This window comes from Schistocerca nitens, chromosome 3 (assembly GCF_023898315.1).
Source record: "Schistocerca nitens isolate TAMUIC-IGC-003100 chromosome 3, iqSchNite1.1, whole genome shotgun sequence".
Taxonomy (NCBI): domain Eukaryota; kingdom Metazoa; phylum Arthropoda; class Insecta; order Orthoptera; family Acrididae; genus Schistocerca; species Schistocerca nitens.
Window position 1 is genome coordinate 462,796,611 of NC_064616.1, and position 16,145 is coordinate 462,812,755.

At 35.8% G+C, this 16,145-nt stretch overlaps 1 protein-coding gene across 1 annotated transcript in view; it reads left to right on the plus strand.

Moving 5' to 3' along the window:
- Positions 1-16,145, plus strand: part of LOC126248390 (calcium-dependent secretion activator-like) — a 1,500,396-nt gene that overhangs the window by 550,837 nt on the left and 933,414 nt on the right. The window contains exon 5 of the mRNA XM_049949341.1: positions 1,579-1,754. Coding sequence (XP_049805298.1) covers positions 1,579-1,754 — 176 coding nt within the window. The remainder of the gene's footprint in view (positions 1-1,578; positions 1,755-16,145) is intronic.

A 16,145-nucleotide genomic window follows, 5' to 3' on the forward strand; every position in this document is an offset into this window, starting at 1 on the left:
ACGAATCACAGTACACAATATGGCGATCTGATTGCAGGATTTGGGTATATCAAATGCCTGGTGAATATCATCTGACAGCGTGTGTAGTGCCAACAGTAAAATTTGGAGGTGGTGGTGTTATGGTGTGGTCATGTTTTTCATGGAGGGGACTTGCACTCCTTGTTGTTTTGCGTGGCTCTGTCACGCCACAGGCCTACATTGATGTTTTAAGCACCTTCTTGCCTCCCACTGTTGAAGAGCAATTCAGGGGTGGCGATTACCTCTTTCAACACACTCGAGCACCTGTTCATAATGCATGACCTGTGGCAGAGTGGTTACATGAGGATAACATCCATGTAATGGACTGGCCTGTACAGAGTCCTGACCTGAATCCTATAGAACAACTTTGGGATGCTTTGGAAGACTGACTTCATGCCAGGCCTCACTGACTGACATTGATACCTCTCCTCAATGCAGTACTCCATGAAGAATGGGCTGCCATTCCCCAAGAAACCTTCGAGCACCTGATTGAAGATATGCCTGTCAGGGTGGACGTTGTCATCAAGGCTAAGGGTGGGTCAACACCATATTGAATTCCAACATTACCAATGGAGGCCACCACAAACTTGTAAGTCATTTTCAGCCACGTGTCCGGATACTTTTTATCACATAGTGTAGGTTGACAAACTGTTATTCTGTTACGGAATATAATCAGTGATAGATAGGACGGACTATCACTTGGTTTTCAGTCAGAGTTCGTCATTGTAAATTACCACTTAAAAAATAGGACTAGTTGGACTTCTGGTTTCTCATCCTCCTTAAAAGAAGAAAGAAATACTTTAAGTACACAGTCTCAAAACACTGATTCCATAATCTGATTAAAGCTAATTGATAATCAGACTTAATCATGGCTTATATTTCGTTAAGGATACTGAGATATCATTATAAGGATTCCACTGCAGAAAATGTTCATTACACAATTGTGAAACATATTGTTTTCATGCAAAATGTAATATCATCTAATATTTCATGTCTGTTTCATGTGCACATTTGAAAAAGCATATGACTGGAACCATTAAGCCCCATCACTCATTTGAATCAATTGTATCTTAACCAACACAGAACCATGGAAGTAGGAATCATTGAATAAAATTTAATCATCTCTTGAACTGTATGTATGCTTCCATACTTTTTAACCACTTGCTGAGGAAAATACAATATAATTCTTTTTATGTGTCAGTTTGCTTACATATGATGTTAAAAGATCTGATTGTAAAGAACAAAATTGTATGCTTCTGTCTCAGAATGAACAATGAATTGCAGCAGAAACATTCTGTTTTCTTCATATCCTGATTTAGTTTTAAACTGAATGTATTTCCCCTTTGCCTGAATTGATACATTTAATCGACACTCACATTCTAGATAAATTTTCTATCAGAATGTACATTTTGATAAGACCTATGTTTATTCCTCTACAATCTTATGATAAAATGTTTCATGTAATTTAATGTTTAGTTACTCTGCTTCCACTTTGCAGTTGTTCTACTTTCGTGATGTTTTTACTGATAGACATTCACAAATGAAACTTCTTTTTTCCAGAGCTTCCTCAAAGGGGATACACAGATAATGGCAGATGAGGCATTTCAGAATGCTGTCCAAAGCTATTATGAAGTATTTCTAAAATCAGAACGTGTATTAAAAATGGTACAGTCTGGAGCTTGTTCTCAGCATGATTTTCGAGAAGTCTTCAGGAATAACATAGAAAAGAGGGTTAGGTATGTCTTTACATTTCATCTAAAAGTCCTTATAATTAATCATTTTGTTGGCTGATGTAAACTTATGTAAGACAAATACCTGTATAAATAATAAGACTGATTTTTGCTTCAGGTCCCATTTTGTGTTGCTTTAAATTACTAATTTACAAAATTATTATTCATAAATTCTGAATTGATGAATGTTCCTCATTCAAGGAAAATCACTAGAGTTAAGTAATGCTTTATTAGTTTAATAGCACAGAGGAAAGAAGGGAACAATTGTAGTATTATTGCACCAAATCAGTTTTCATCCCACTTTTAGTATAAAGAGTATTGGCATCTTGTCAGATTATCTGTTATCTTAATATCCCATAAATGGGGAGTTGGGTGATGTTAATGTTGAAAAATGACTCAGATCCAACAGTAGGAGAGGAACCATCCATGACAAAACAATTTTACTGAGAGCTGACTATCAGATGGTAATCAGAAAGGTTGTGTACATGTTCACTAGATGGTCTAGTGCAGTCTGTAAGTAAAGGGATTCTCAAATAGCTAAAGCTGAGAAATAGCTATTGTAAGTAGCTGCAACTGAAAGTGAGTGCTGGAACAAAATGTTCACAAGCACTGCTGCAAATTACAGCACAATTATCATTTCTTTCAAAAGTGTAATGAAAGCCAAGATTTGTAGCAGATGCCAGTGTAGTGTAGGTCTGTAACACTGTGCCCTTTTCTTTCTGTGTGTACCACAGCCAATGAAGATGACGATGTCAGATATTAATGTCAATTGAAATTGGTTGTTCCAATCACAATGCAAGAAATCTCAACAAACTTCTGGTAGATGTGTGGTATTTTAACGAAGTTGTTATATTTTGCTGGGTGATAGGCAAGGCACCTATTGCAAATGCTTGTACTTTACTGTTCTTGTTAGTCATTGTTTCCCGAGATATTCATGAATGTCGATACAATCATAGATTGCATTGTGGCGTTACTGTGAAGCTTAAACCATCCCAACAGTGATAAATTTGGTCTACCACATAGTGTTTGTGTTGCATTGCACAACTTCCCAGTGTCTGATGTATCCTTTAGGTGTGCCCATGATTACTGATACACAACAATGCTAGCCAGAGTTTGGCTTAAGATGAAATATATTTTGCATATCAGTTACTAAGAGTTTTATGCCAACTGTTTCTATCATATCCTACACCTAGTGAAATTCCTGTCTAGTTAACATTTTCATAATGACCAATAGATGCAGTTGTCATAATTGTGACTGACAGGTATTGTTGATATAACTATAAATTTTCTCTACAAGCTTACATAGCAACACTATCAATGCTACAGGCAACATTTACCACATATGTCCATAGCATATTGATCACATCTTTAACCATTGGTATAATTTTCACTGATGGAAGTATTTATGCAGTTTCAATGTTATATACATATTATCAAGGTTCACTACAATTTTTGTAAATGATTGTAGATAGAGATTATGTGAATTTCGATGCAAATACTGTATGTAAAATACAAAAATGCAACAAGTCCTGAGAACAAGGAATGGACATAAATACTTAATTTGAAACAGTCAAATACAATTTATACATTGTCTAGAAACAAGCCGAATGAAGATGATAAGAGTGAGAGAAAAAGGTGATACACACAGATATCTACCCTGTTTAATGAAGTTAAGTGCCTAGGAAGGCAAAGCCAGTAAATATGTCAAAAGCATGGGGAAAATGGAATGAATCAGTGAAAGGGGGAAAAAGAAAAGGTATCAGGAAGCTGGCAGGATTGATATCAGAAATAAAAACACAATGACTGTTGTGACTTCACCACAAGAAGTGACTAAGGAGACAGTAAAATCTTGCTAAGCACTGGTGCCAACTGGCTGCATTACTTTACTGCCTGTGTTGGTCTTGTGGATTCCAATGTTATATACAGTGGTGAGGAAGTTCTACAATTAGCATTTATTTAATATTTATTCTAGGTTATGAACAAGTTAATTATTGGAATAGACAACTGAAAGACTAAAAACAGATTAAATGAATAAATATGAGCCATGATCAGAGAGGGAAAGAAGCTGCTCAGTACTTAACAGAATGCCAGATCTCTCTGAAACTGGAAGGAACCTCTCACACTGGTTGGTTGGTGAAAGAAGCAGCAATCATTCTATCTGACCATCATATCAGCCATCAGATTTTGTATCTTGTGGTATTAAAGAGCTAGAGTTTCATAAATGTCCCATCAATAGTTGTAATCTGTTGCAGTCCACTCTTTGATTTCCTCTAGTTTTCTGCTACTACCTATCGATTAAAAAAAAAAATGTGGAAAAACAATGGTGGTGCATCCCCTGGAGTCTACTACTTTATCATGGAAAAAATAGTGTTCAAGGAACCTTATGTGTTACAAGAGAAACTAATAATTAGTTTATGTACTGATCTCCAGTAGATCATGAGTACTCCAGCTGTATTTCCAATAAAAATCACCCTAGTGTCAAGCTAAGTTAGAAAAATATCATTACTGATTTAACTCATGTGGAAGCAAAATTATCTTTCATGTAGATAAGGTAACATTCAGTTACAGTACTTGTCAACTTGTTGCCAATAAGACAGTAGGTATACAACAGTAGGTATGAACTGATTTCCAACACTTGTTTTGTATCCTAAAAAGTTTTGCATAAAACTGTTGTATCTGTCTTTATATTGGACTTGATCTATAAGTAACACAACTGAATGATGTACAAACAAATTAGAGCACAGTATATCCAAATACAAGCATGTCTCCTTGTCTGTCCTTATGTGCCTATTTTTAGCATATTGTTCAAACTTTCTTTTTTTTTCTTGCCACTGGGTGAATGATATATGATTATGAAAACTGGTAATTCTGTACCTCTTAATTCCACTGTATAGTCATACCTTCTTATGATGAATATTACCTATTTACCCACTTTGTTATGTTTAAAATATACTTTAATGCAATTTCCAGTAGGAGGCTCCCACAACCTGTAGTTACTTACCAAAAATCATATTTTACAATTACTAGCAGCTATGAAAAACCTTTGCTAAGGCTAACAGTTTCAATCATCGGGCACAACAAGATTTTAAGGGGCTCCGGAACGCCCTATACTTGCAATGTTAAAATAACGCTTATAAATTACATCTTTCCTCACAAAGTATTTGAGGTAGGAAGTTGAACTTTTTACAGATTATTTATTGGAATATGGGCTATAACTTAACACAGGGATTTTACAAAATTTTAGTTCAGTTATTAAAGATGATTTTTTTTTCACTTGTAATGAAAATTCACAACATTTTTTTGCAATTTTTTATTTATATATTCAAAAATATACAGTTTTTTGGAAAAAGGCTGTGTTAAATTATGCAGAAGGTACTGTGTAACATTTACTGAATGTCTGAAACAAATATGTTTGGAAGATCCTTAGAAAACATGTAATTAGTATGAGAAAATAAAAGTTTTGGGAATCGAGCAACAAAGATTGGATTAACTTTTTAGTGCATTCCAGGTCCATAGAATGGATTATCTTCATCCTCTGCAAACTCCTCCTCCAGATTGCTCTTGTTCCTCCTCCTGTTTACTCTTGCTTGTATTTCTAGACTCTTTACAGCCCTGTCTGCAGCCCGAAGGCGTTCCTTGTCTAAAGCAAGCATCGCTCGTACCATGTTAGAACCTATCTTCATTCCCATATTTCTAAATACCTTGCACCTTACAATGTTGCCATCATTGCAAGTCGCAACAGCATCATACACACCAAAGTGAAGTGTTTCTATTCCAACAAATACAGTCTTGGGGATTCTCAACCATATAACACTATTTACACTTTCATTGGGGTTTTGAGTTTTTCCGTGAATACACTTTTTCAACAGTTCAGGTGCTGCTAAGTCTCTGAAAATAGGTTTTATCACCTCCATTATTGCATGAGGCAGACTATGCTTATGAGTGTACACTTCACCAGTTAGCAATCCTTTGTTATATTTACACCAACTGTCTTCTTCTTTGGGACACAAGCTATGTTGGGGATTTTCATCGGTTGAAGAAGTATGAAAAAAAAAGAGCCCAAACAGCCTTCTTCATTTCGTCGACACTTTGTGTATTTTGCCTAATAGCCATTCCATAATAGTTCTGTATTTTGTCAATTACACTGTCAGTTAACCTTCCCTTCCCATCCAACCCTTTACCATCACTGAGTTTTTGTTTTTTGTATGAAGCTTTCAGTCGCCGAAGTCTTGTTCCCATTCGCTTCTGTACGTGTCCAATACACTCAAATTTCTGCACTACAACATCATCACCATAGGGCTTCAGTCCTTGAACATGTTTGAAACTTTTAGAATCACCGTCACCAAGGTAATTAACATAACACACTTTATCACACGCCTCAGAACGCTGGAATATACTGGCAACACCAGCCACTTCCATTCCTCCACTACTGCCACTATAGTTAGCTTTGCAATTATTTTCATGTGTACCTTTACATTTTTGTGGACATCTACAATACTTTGATATTACTGCTACATCTAAAACTTTCCCTGTATACATACTGGTGGCAGATACTACACCATGAAGAGATGTGTGTCCCCGTTTATGCCAAGTACCATCGAACGCTGCAGTCAAATATCTGTTACCATTATTTTCCATTACTACCTCTTCCACAGCGTTCTTCATAGATTCTATACAGACATCTTCTACTTTAGACCCTATTAATTTATTATAGGTCGTAAACTTGGTTGGGGGATTTGGAAGATTCATGATGCCACAGAAAATTGCACCTGCAGTAGCACCCTTACCAACTGAACGCAAGGAATAAACAAATCTAATGTTGTGTTCGTAGATTTTGCTACCATTTTCTTCAGTTGCAGTTACTGCAACACTGTTCCAAAAGGTGGTCATGTATGAACACTTATCACATTTCAGTTGTATTTCACTAGCAAGTCCTACGTGCTTTATTATGGAGAGTTCCAGACCAACTTCACTGCAATGAATACATCTTACACAGTTTGAAAAAATTCCTTTGAGAACCGACATATCAAATATTTCATTCACATCCGATTCGCCCATAAAACATTCATAGTTTTCACTCATTGAACCAAGCTTCTTCTGTGAAGTATTTTCTTTCCCACTTTGACTGCTATGGGCAGGTGTACTTGAGAGGTTAGGTTCACTCACTTGGTTATCGTCTTTATTGTTTACAGTAATAACACATACCTTTGGCTTTCCAGCATTTCTCCTTTTCTTAAAAGCCTCCAGAGGATTTCTAATAACTTTACTTTTACTCATTATTATACTTCAACAAAACAGAGACTCAAGAAACAGAATTAATTACGAATATTTTCGAGGTAACGACAGAGTAAATAAACATGAAACAATCGACAATCACACCAGCGATATATATTGAACCATCACAGGTTAGCCACAACACATACTTTATCTCACATCACTAAAATGTACCTGATGAACACGGACGTTAATAATAACACCATTTGACAGCAGTTTAACAGCGCCACAGTGGGTCACGCCCATGTAGAACACATTTAAAAAAAAAATTAAAAATAGTTGTAGTCTTCGGAATTGAATAAATTATATATATATTAAAAGGAAATAGTCTGCAGATTCAGAAAATGCAAAAAAGTAAAAATTGAACTTTTCATGATTTTGAGCCTTTCCGGAGCCCCTTAAATCAAATTGTTTGTGTGAATACATACAGGATTAGAGTGGCTCTTACTGGCACTTTTAAAAGTTTTGATAATTTTTCTTTTGGATGCACCCAGTTTGGTTCCATTCCACAGAAAAATAAGCTCTGTGAAATTTGGGCTCAACAGGAGGTAAGGGAGGGGTGATACTGGTCATTGAAAATAGGAAAATCCAGGAAAAAACACTTTCGCAAAATATTACTTTTGCATGATAAATTCATTCATTACCTAATGTTGGAAGGTTGTTTACTTCAGTCTCGTTAACTGAATGCGTTCTCATTTCACAGATCAGATTGGTCGGGTGGCGTGACGGGTCAGTGACCCCCAACACAGGTAGAGAGAGGGCAGAGCGAGCCGAGCCGTTCTTTTTTACGACCCTACCTGGACCACCCCATTCATCTTTCACTTTCAAGGGAAGGTAGCAGTTGTAGCAAGTACAATATCTTCATCTTCAGTTTGTTAATGGGAGATAATTTATTTGCTCGGGTATTGCTCGCATGAAGTCACAGGAAACAAACTGCCATTTGTCAATCAAACATCACTGGTTTTCTTTTATGATGTTTGGATTTGTAAATTAACTGAGCAGTGAAATGCTCCAGTAGCTGTGTGGAAAGTGATGACTTATTGATAAAAATCACCAGTTCTGACACAAGTGCAAGGAAACTGCATACCAAAGTTAGAAGATGTGTAGCAACAATGGAGGCAACTACAAAAACATGCTAAAAGGTCATCAGATATTCATAAGTGAAATGAGACAACTGTTTTAAAAAAACTTGATGACATAATGCTTTGATTATCATTATTATTGAAGAAGATAGTTGGTATTTGATGATAAGTTGTTAAGAGGGGGCCCAAGTTTGAATATGAAATTAAAAAGTTCAGCAAGTTATGTGTTGATGTTCTTATAACTTAAATTTTACACATAAATGTATTTGAAAAATAAATAAAAAATACCATTTTCATTGAATGTTGATAATTTTACACCTATATTTGTTGTCTAACGTGCCACAGAAAAGGGCAGGCAAAATATGTTTATTAAACTCTTGCTGAATGGGGCCTTCAATCCTATGTCAAAGCATAAGTGAGATTTGAAGTCATAGCATGTTATAACACTTTGAATATCACTGAAGAATGTAGCTGAAGTTTGATAAATCAATAGTTAAAAGGAGGGCCAAGGTTGAATATGAAATTTAAAAAATGCAGTTAATTCTATATTTATGTACTTGTATTATAAATTTTACACATAAATGTATTTGAAAATGAAGTAAAAGAAAACTCCACTATTCATTCAGTGCCAGTAATTTAACACATATTTTGATCATTTAACTTACTATGGAAAAGAGCAGGCAAAAACTGCCCATGAAACTGTGGCTGAAAGATGTTCTCAGTCCAGTATTAAAACAAGAGCTATCCATCATACCAGGTGGGCAGGGAAGGCTATTTATTGCTTGAAACCTTTATGTTCCATTACGACCTTGAAATTTTGCCCTTAGAAAAGAATGCAATCTATGATATTTGTAGCTCCCTTATTATTGCATATGCCAAAATGTGCTTGTGGGCTCATTCTGAAGCAAAAATACTATATTTCTATTTCAGTGCACTCTAAAACATTAACAAATATCATCTCACTGATGATAGTTCTCATGCGACTTGACAGGAAGTTGAAAATCATTTGTAGTACCTGTTTCCCTTTCTGCTGCCTTGGCCATCTTTGATCATAGTTTTTTGGCTAAAATAAAAATGAAAGTGATGAATCCAGTGAATCAGCATGCAGAACCATCAGAGAAAAACATTAAAACGTTTTTGTAGGAACTGATCCAATCCCACAAACATTCAATAAGGAGATTGAACAGTACATTTGTAGTAAAATACAAATACTTTCTTACTGTATTTGTCTGAAGCAGTTAGTTCATTAAGGGAGAACATCCATAGTGATACAAAAGTGAAGGTAGTGTCAACACTCCACTCCTAGCTAACAAACTGAAAGTTGTGAGTGCTCTAGCTGAGAGAGGTGTCAGATTCATGGATGACTACAAGAAATAATTTTACAAAAATAATAAACAGAAGCAATATATGCTTTGGGCTGCGTCTGACTAATGCTATAAATTTCCAGAGCATAAATAGATTTTATTAACAAATAAGCTTTTCTAAAGAAAAGTGATTTTCTTATCACATTTGTTACACAAATATTGTATATACCCATTGCCTTTGTAGATTGTATTTTTAAAGTTATACACCACTTTTAATTATTAAGTGGAAAATAATAATGTTATTGGGAATCAACTGCTTCTGAACAATATTTTTTGAATAAATAAATATTTTATGCAATTTCACTCCTTTTTCTTTTTCTTTAAATGTAGGAACCAAGGGGCACCCTTTCCCCTTTTCCTATCGAGCCTTAAGTACACACAACTTACTTTCTGTATAATGGAACCAAACTGGGAGGTAGTACAAAGAAAAAATCAAACTCGAAAAATAAGAGCTTCTCTAATAAATGATGTTTGATCAAACATCACACAATGTCAGAAATGCAATCTAAACATCAGAACCTGAAAAATAAAATATAAACATTGTTCAGTATACCATATCTCAATAATAATAATAAAAAATATGATGTATCAAGTTTCTCAATACTTATAAGACATTAGAACACATTGTTACTAGTTACCTGAACCATGACTAGGAACAGTTTTCAGTGAATACAGAGCTGCACCTGTTAGCATGTTCTGCAGTAAAGAACCTGTGTAAAAATGAGCTATGGAATGCAAACAAATTATTCCAACATCACATTGAATACACACTAGTAGTTTATATAATTCAATTTTTGAAAAATCTTACCATTTGCTTCAGTGTACTTTTCTGGTCTCTTTCTAACATTATGAGTAACACTTTCTAGGGTGTTTTGAAGTAGTGTATGAGTATTTAACTTCATAATATGTGCAGCTAATAAATATTTTGTGTTCAGTTTTCTTTATAGATGTTTATTTTAAACCTATTCCACTAAGAAAAATGAAATAGAGTAATTAAAAGCAAACTAATAACCATTGAAGGTGACACGTGTGACCAATTTACTGTGCAAGAAATGAAAGATTTTGATCAGGTTGTTCCATTGTTATTGCTTGGTAACTGGGCACCAATTAGTACCCATGAGCTTGTCCATGGCCAGGTGCAGCTGGGTTTTGCTACTGATCAGGCAGCCCTGTCATATGAATTCATACTTTGTTCTGCTGCTCTGCATGTGCATGAGCCATTTTCCCACACCTGCCTATGACTGATTGGCCAAGGCATACAGTTGTGTATGATATGGCCATGTTCCCTGACTGCCCACGCATGAGCTCCTTGCTCACCCCTGCTCACCTGAAACCATGGGTGCCCAGCTGCCCACAGGCAGGCACACAAACTACAACAGCCTGATTTAGATCATATATCACCTTACAGATGTACTGTGTAATGTCTGCAGCATGCTAGAAGAAAATACTCATAACCGAAGAACCTTCTCCAATGACACAATAACAGAAACTATACATTTAACCTTTATCTGACTCCTGTAAGGTAATTCAGTAATATAAGTGGTGCAATCAATGGTTTGTCTCTCACATTACACTGCTGATATTCAGAATTATGTTGAGAATTAGTCTTCACAGTGGTTCATACATTTTCATCACACAGCTATTGTGAGTTATCGATGTTGGTCACACCATCACACATGAAAATAGTTTTGCCACTCAACAGTATAAATTAAATTTATCAACTGTTGGCACTTATCCATCAAGAAAATTTCAAACTCTAGTTGTTGAGCTGCATCACCTGCTTGAAAGTTATGCAGTACCTGCTGATGATGAAAAGAAAATTAATAATCTTGACATTATGCTTTTGACACTTCTATATGTGGGATAATGATTTATAATAAAATATTCAATGTGAATGTCATAGGATTACACTATTGTTTCTTGATATTGTTCCAACTGTATATTCATAAAAATCTTTGTTTAAACTGGAATCTGCACAGTCTCAGGAATTTAGACAAAAACATGGACAAACATTCTTGAATCTAATGCTTACAGCCAAGGATATTTCCATACAATTCTTCACAATCATCATGAAGATTTCCATTACAAATTAAATCCAATATTTATGTATTCAGCACATGTAAATATATATAGCATTTAAAATACTTATAGTATGGTGGATAGTTGAAAACGTTATTTCTACTATATCACACAAAACTTCCCGCAAGTTTTGTGTGACAGAGCAGGAATTCTTGAGACAGTGAAATGCCTCTGAAATTGAAAATTGCTTTTAGAAACTGCCACATTACATCAACCTACAGTCCTGCAGAATGTGAAGTATTTTGCACAGTATTCAATTCTGTCAGAGCTTCACAAAATGCTTACCTGAAACATGACTTACAGATACTAAGTGTACTTAGACAATAATGAATTAAAGGAATAATAGGAAGGCAGTGAAGTGAGCAATACATTACAATTAATGTTGAACTGCAGAAGAATATATCTGTTCTTCCAGAATGTATTAAAGAAATCTTTATCCATTTAAATGTTTTGCCCTGCATAACAAAACATTTGAGGTTCTGTTATCAAAGTTGCCTAAATTTCAGAAGTACTATGCTGGCAATATAATAGTCCAGGAGCCCTTGACAAAAAAGTACAACTACTTTAAACTGCTCTGCATATTAAAATGTTGTTATTGATGACTTCTACATATGCATCTATATCTATACTCTGTGAACCATCACAAGCTGCATGGCAGAGGGTACATCCCGCTGTGCCACTTATTAGAGTTTCTTCCTGTTCCAGTCACATATGGAGCACAGGGAAAATGATTGTTTGAATGCTTCTGTGCATGCAGTAATTATTCTAATCTTATCTGCATGATACCTATGTGAGTGATACTTAGAGGATTGTATTATATTCATAGAGTTATCTTTGTTGGATGTAATAAAGAAACCAAACGAATCTAATCACAGAAATTTACATTGATGGTTCACTCCTGACCTGAAAAAATTAAGAACACAGGTTATCAATCCCTACAACAGACAAAAGAACAGAGAAGAAGACAGACTTCAGTACCTTCAACAAAAGAAGAGGTACAGATCATAATTTGAAAACAGAAACAAATGGCAAATTATAGCTATATTCAGCAAGCAAAAAACCAAATGCAAGGCTGCTTGGAGATTTATCAAATCAGAATTGGGCAATACTAATAGAACCATGTATGATGCTACCAATATCACACCCAATGAAATGGGTAACTTTTGTATTAATTCAGATAACAAAGGACATACAGCTGACCAAAGTTACAGCTGTAAATGAGGCATTAGTAAACACAAAAAAAAAAGGTTATAAATGTTGCACAAACAGTCTGAAACAGCTTCATTCAAGTGTGCACAGATTGCTGTCACTGAAATTGCAATAACCATAGCAAAATTCAACAACTCAAAATCAGGATACTTGTATTACCTGTCAAATTTTGTTATTAAAAAGATAGCAGACATTACAGAACAATACTCCGTAAACTAATAAACTGGATTTTAATAGTTATGAGCTATTCTTTTCTAGCCTGCTTAAAAATAACAGTAGTTGTTCCTCTACATAAAAAAGGAGACAAGTCATGTCCCAATTACTACTCTCCTATTTCTCTTGGACCAATAGTTTCGAAAATACCAGAATATTGCATGTATCAACAAATTTACAAACATTACACCTGCTATCAAACACTGACAAATACTCAGTATGGCTTCAGGGAAAATTTGTCTACACTGAAAATTGTTGAAAATGTTGTTTCAACAATATTCAGTGTGTTTGAAGCAAAATAATATGTTGGTGTCCTACTGATTGACCCGAGAAAGGCATTTGACTCTGTGTGTAATCCAATTCTAGTAGATAAACTGAGGTGCTATGGAATTTGAGATACAGAACTCACTCTTCTAGAATCACATCTTGACAATAGATGGTACACTTTAATGATATGAGCTCTGGTTTCCTAGATGTTTCAAGAGGTGTGACTCATGGTTATGTGCCAGGACCCTTATTGTCTATAATCTGTATTAATGAAATACCTATTACCATGTCATGTAAAACTATTCTGTATGCTAATGATACTACTTCCATTGCAACTGGAAATGACATAGAGGAGTAAAAGGAACAAAGGCAATCCAACAAAAGAATTTCTAGTATCCGGTTTAAAGACAATCAATTAAATATAAATCAGAATAAAACTTAAAATGTAATTTTTAGTTTGTGCAATACCAACAATTAACATAAGTCTCTCAAACTTCTGGGGGACACTTGGATTCAAAATTGATTTGGAACCTCAATGCAGCATCTGTCTGCTCTAAATTATCAAGTGTCATAAACCTGTTACATTAACTTTGAGCATGCGGGAGTGAAAACATGATGGTTATGTTCCATTATGCACCTTTTTGTCGTTGCATAACATACAGCATACTGCTTTGGGGCAGCTCCACTGGAGCAGAAACAGTTTTTATGTGGCAGAAAAAGGCTAGCAGATGTGTAGTGAGTGTATTGAAAACAGTATGCCCTATAGGCTACATTTCAAGAAACTAGGTGTCATGACAGTCCCATCATTATTTATACTTAGTTACATAGTCTACATGAAAGAAAACCAAGAGAGGTACATATTAAAGCAATCTTTTCATTATCACAATACGTGTTGCAGAGAAAAGGTTGAAAAGATTGATCAACCCCTTACAAGACACACAATAGCTATACTTACACTGACAGAAAAAAGTTGCAACACCATGGAGGAGTTGTGCAGCATAAACAAAAGTTGGTAGGTGTGTTTCTATGTCTGAAACATAACTTCTGTTCAAATTTTATGCTTCTCATAAGAGTGGCACTAGTAGCATGACTATGAGGATTCAAATTATGTTTGCTTTAAATATATTCTGTAGTGGCCACAAACATTAGTTATCTTTGAGATTGGATGTGGTGAGTTGATGTTAGTCAAGAATGCTTGTGAGGTGACAAAGACATCATACAACAACACCTGACTTAGTTTAATTGAGGTTGTGTAATAAGACTATGAGAAGCTGGAGGTATCTTCTGCAATACTGCGGAAACCCTTGGGAGAAATGCAGCCACTGTACACGATGCTGTCAGCAGTGGTCGTCAGAATGTATGGTCACAAGAAGTCTGAGCTCTGGATGAATATGTTGCACTACTGAGAGAGAAGACCATTGTGTTCAGAATAAGGCTCTCGTGCATTGCACTGCATCTACAGCAGCAGTTGGTACCACAGTGACGCAACAAACTGTTACAAATCTGTTACTTCAAGGACAGCTCTGAGTGAGATCCCATGTAGTGTGCATTCCACTGAAACCAAACCACCACCTATGACAACAATGGTGTCTGGCAAGAGCTCATTGGAGGGCAGTGTGGAGGTCTTTTGTCTTTTCTGATGATAGCTGGTTCAGCCTTTGTGCCATTAATGGCTACATGTTGGTTAGGAGGAGGCCAGTCAAAGCCCTGAAACCAACCTGTCTGCATGCTAGACACACTGGACCTACACCTGGAGTTATGGTGTGGGGTGCAATGTCATAGGAGTGCAGGAGCACTCTCGTGGTTGTCCCATGCACCCTGAATGCAAATTTATGTATCTGTCTGGTGAGTCAACCTGTTGTCATGCCATCCATGAACAGCATTCCAGGGGGTGTTTCCCAACAGGAGAATGCTCACCAACATACCGCTGTTGTAACCCAGCATGCTTTACAGAGTGTTGACATGTTGCCTTCATCTGCTAGATCACCAGATCTGTCTGCAGTTGAGCACATACAGTACATCATCAGACAACAACTCCAGCATCTTCCACAAACAGCATTAGCCATCACTGTATTAACTGACCAAGTGCAAATGGCATGGAACTCCATCCCATAAACTGACATCCAGCACATGTACAACACAATGCATGTACATTTGCATGCCTGCAAGCATAATTCTGATGGTTGTGCCAGTTATTAATGTAACCAGAATTTCACATTTGCAATGGCTTATCTTGCACTTGTATTAACTGTGATCTTGCAATATTAATCACTTAAATATCTTACCTAGACAAAAGTATTCCTGATATTTCATTACTCTACATTAATTATATTTTGGTGCTGTGATTTTTTCTGTCACTGTATGTTGGAACATAACTGTTCAATGCATTACCACCAGAAACACACACTACCACATCAAAAATCTTCAGAAATTTTCTACGAAACTGGCTTAAAAAATAAAGCTTCCTATGTGATAGGAGAATTTTTTGATTGTACAAAAAAAAAAAATTAATTAAAATTTTAATTTTACTCATTGTGTGCATATATGCAAATATACTGGGTGGTTATAACTAAACTTTCCCTATTTAACACATTATAACACAGAAACTAATTACTGTATGACTACCGAACTTGGTAGCATTAATGTGGAGCACATGGGGAAGAGAAATAATGCAGAATCAATTCAGCTGAAACACTTTTAATGTGCTGCTATGGTACATCATACCATTACATACCGGTACAATTACTGCTACAAAAGGGGCACAATATGGCATCCATCAGGGTCCAGAAGAGACTGAAAGTGCAGGATTGCATTCTTCACAGCAACGAAGCATGTCCGTAGGTATGCTGGCTACCTCTCATGGTATGTTGCACTTCAGATCAGCACATGTGGAAATGTTCCCCTGCTAA